Below are 1518 nucleotides of genomic sequence, written 5' to 3'. Positions count from 1 at the left end.
AAGCCCCCAATAAAATGATTTAAAAAGAAAAAAAAAAAAGTTAAATTGCTGAAACAAGCTCACTGAAACATTTTGATATTCATTAATGCTGTATGTTCCTGCATTTATATTAAAAATTCAGACAAATGAAAATGGAAAAACTGCAAATACCTGATTTCTGTCCCCTATTTTTTCATTCATAGACATATATTTAGATACCTTTTGATCCCATAAGAGGAAGATGAGAATTTTTTTTAAAGAATGAAATGCTTCCTGTTTTGTGGATTTAAAAAAAATCATTTTATTGGGGGCTCTTAACAGCTCTTATAACATTCCATACATCAATTGTATCAAGCATGTTTTTCCATATGTTGCCATAATCATTTTCTAAACATTTACTTACTATTTGTGCTCTTGGTAATAGGTTCCCCCGAATGACCCTTTGATAATTTATTATTATTTTTATATCTTACACTGATCGCTGTCTCCCTTCACCCACATTTCTGTTGTTTGTTCCCTGTGTGTGGTGGAAGGGTGGGATGGTGGGGTTATGCATCGTTCATTGTGATCGATCGATCCCCCTCCACTCCCATCTTCCCCTATGTGGATTCTTAAACATGTCCTTGTGCTAATAGGATGTCTTTTGGCATAATTATTACACGTTTGGCACGGATAGGCACACAGATTGGTGTTTTTAAAAAGACCAACCAGATAGGCCATACTTGCCTCCTGCAAAGCAAACAGTAATTGAACTGGAAGCACAAATTAGTTTGGAAGTCCTGAGCAATTGCTCACACCAGACACTGAAAGGGATGTTTGCAAATCGGAATTTCGGTGGTCTTCTAATAATGTCTAGTATCACAAAGAGCCACAGCACCAGTCCTGAATGTTGAGGTGTCTTCACTCCTCCACTAGAGTGTGCACTCTTGGGAGTGGCTTTTGTATCCAGCTGCCTCCAGTGTGCTTTACCACCGGTTGATTTGCCGGCACTCTGCTTTGTACAAGCCTCGATTGTGATAGCCCCTTACTGCTTCAGCTGGGTCTCGCTCGGCAAGCTAGCCGCAGCGCTGGCGGTAGAGCTATGATGGCAGTGTTGCAGCCGCAGCTGCGAACTTAACTGGAAGATGGCTGACATTTGAAAGTTCTCTTTTTCAGCAGCACGTTTTTTGTTTGTTTTGTTTTCTTTGATCTATAATACTAGAGAGCAAATGTTACTTGAAAACTTCACAACGTTTAGATTGTGACCACTGAATTTTCTCTTTAGCATTTTCAGCTGTCCCAGTAAGTCACACACAAGTGATGCAGATTCTAGAACACTTGACCCTACTCTCTGCCAGTGAACTTATACCATATGCAGAAGTATTAACATCCAATATGAACCAGCTGCTGAATTCAGGAGTTCCACGGAGAGTTCTTCAAACAGTCAATAAACTATGGATGGTTCTTAATACTGTTATGCCTAGAAGGTAATTTCAGTTTATTGTTCCATATACTGCATATACACATATAGAAGTGATAATCTAACAGTTTAAGCTTAAT

At 38.9% G+C, this 1518-nt stretch overlaps 1 protein-coding gene across 1 annotated transcript in view; it reads left to right on the top strand.

Annotated features, from left to right (window-relative positions):
- Nucleotides 1-1518, top strand: part of INTS2 (integrator complex subunit 2) — a 59916-nt gene that overhangs the window by 47990 nt on the left and 10408 nt on the right. Inside the window, exon 17 of the mRNA XM_004707371.2 lies at nt 1244-1445. Coding sequence (XP_004707428.1) covers nt 1244-1445 — 202 coding nt within the window. The remainder of the gene's footprint in view (nt 1-1243; nt 1446-1518) is intronic.

Source organism: Echinops telfairi, unplaced genomic scaffold (genome assembly GCF_000313985.2).
Source record: "Echinops telfairi isolate 266 unplaced genomic scaffold, ASM31398v2 ScPeMD7_7458;HRSCAF=8496, whole genome shotgun sequence".
Classification (NCBI taxonomy): Eukaryota; Metazoa; Chordata; class Mammalia; order Afrosoricida; family Tenrecidae; genus Echinops; species Echinops telfairi.
The sequence above is the reverse complement of the archived record's forward strand: the minus strand, read 5'-3'. Positions and strand labels throughout refer to the sequence as shown.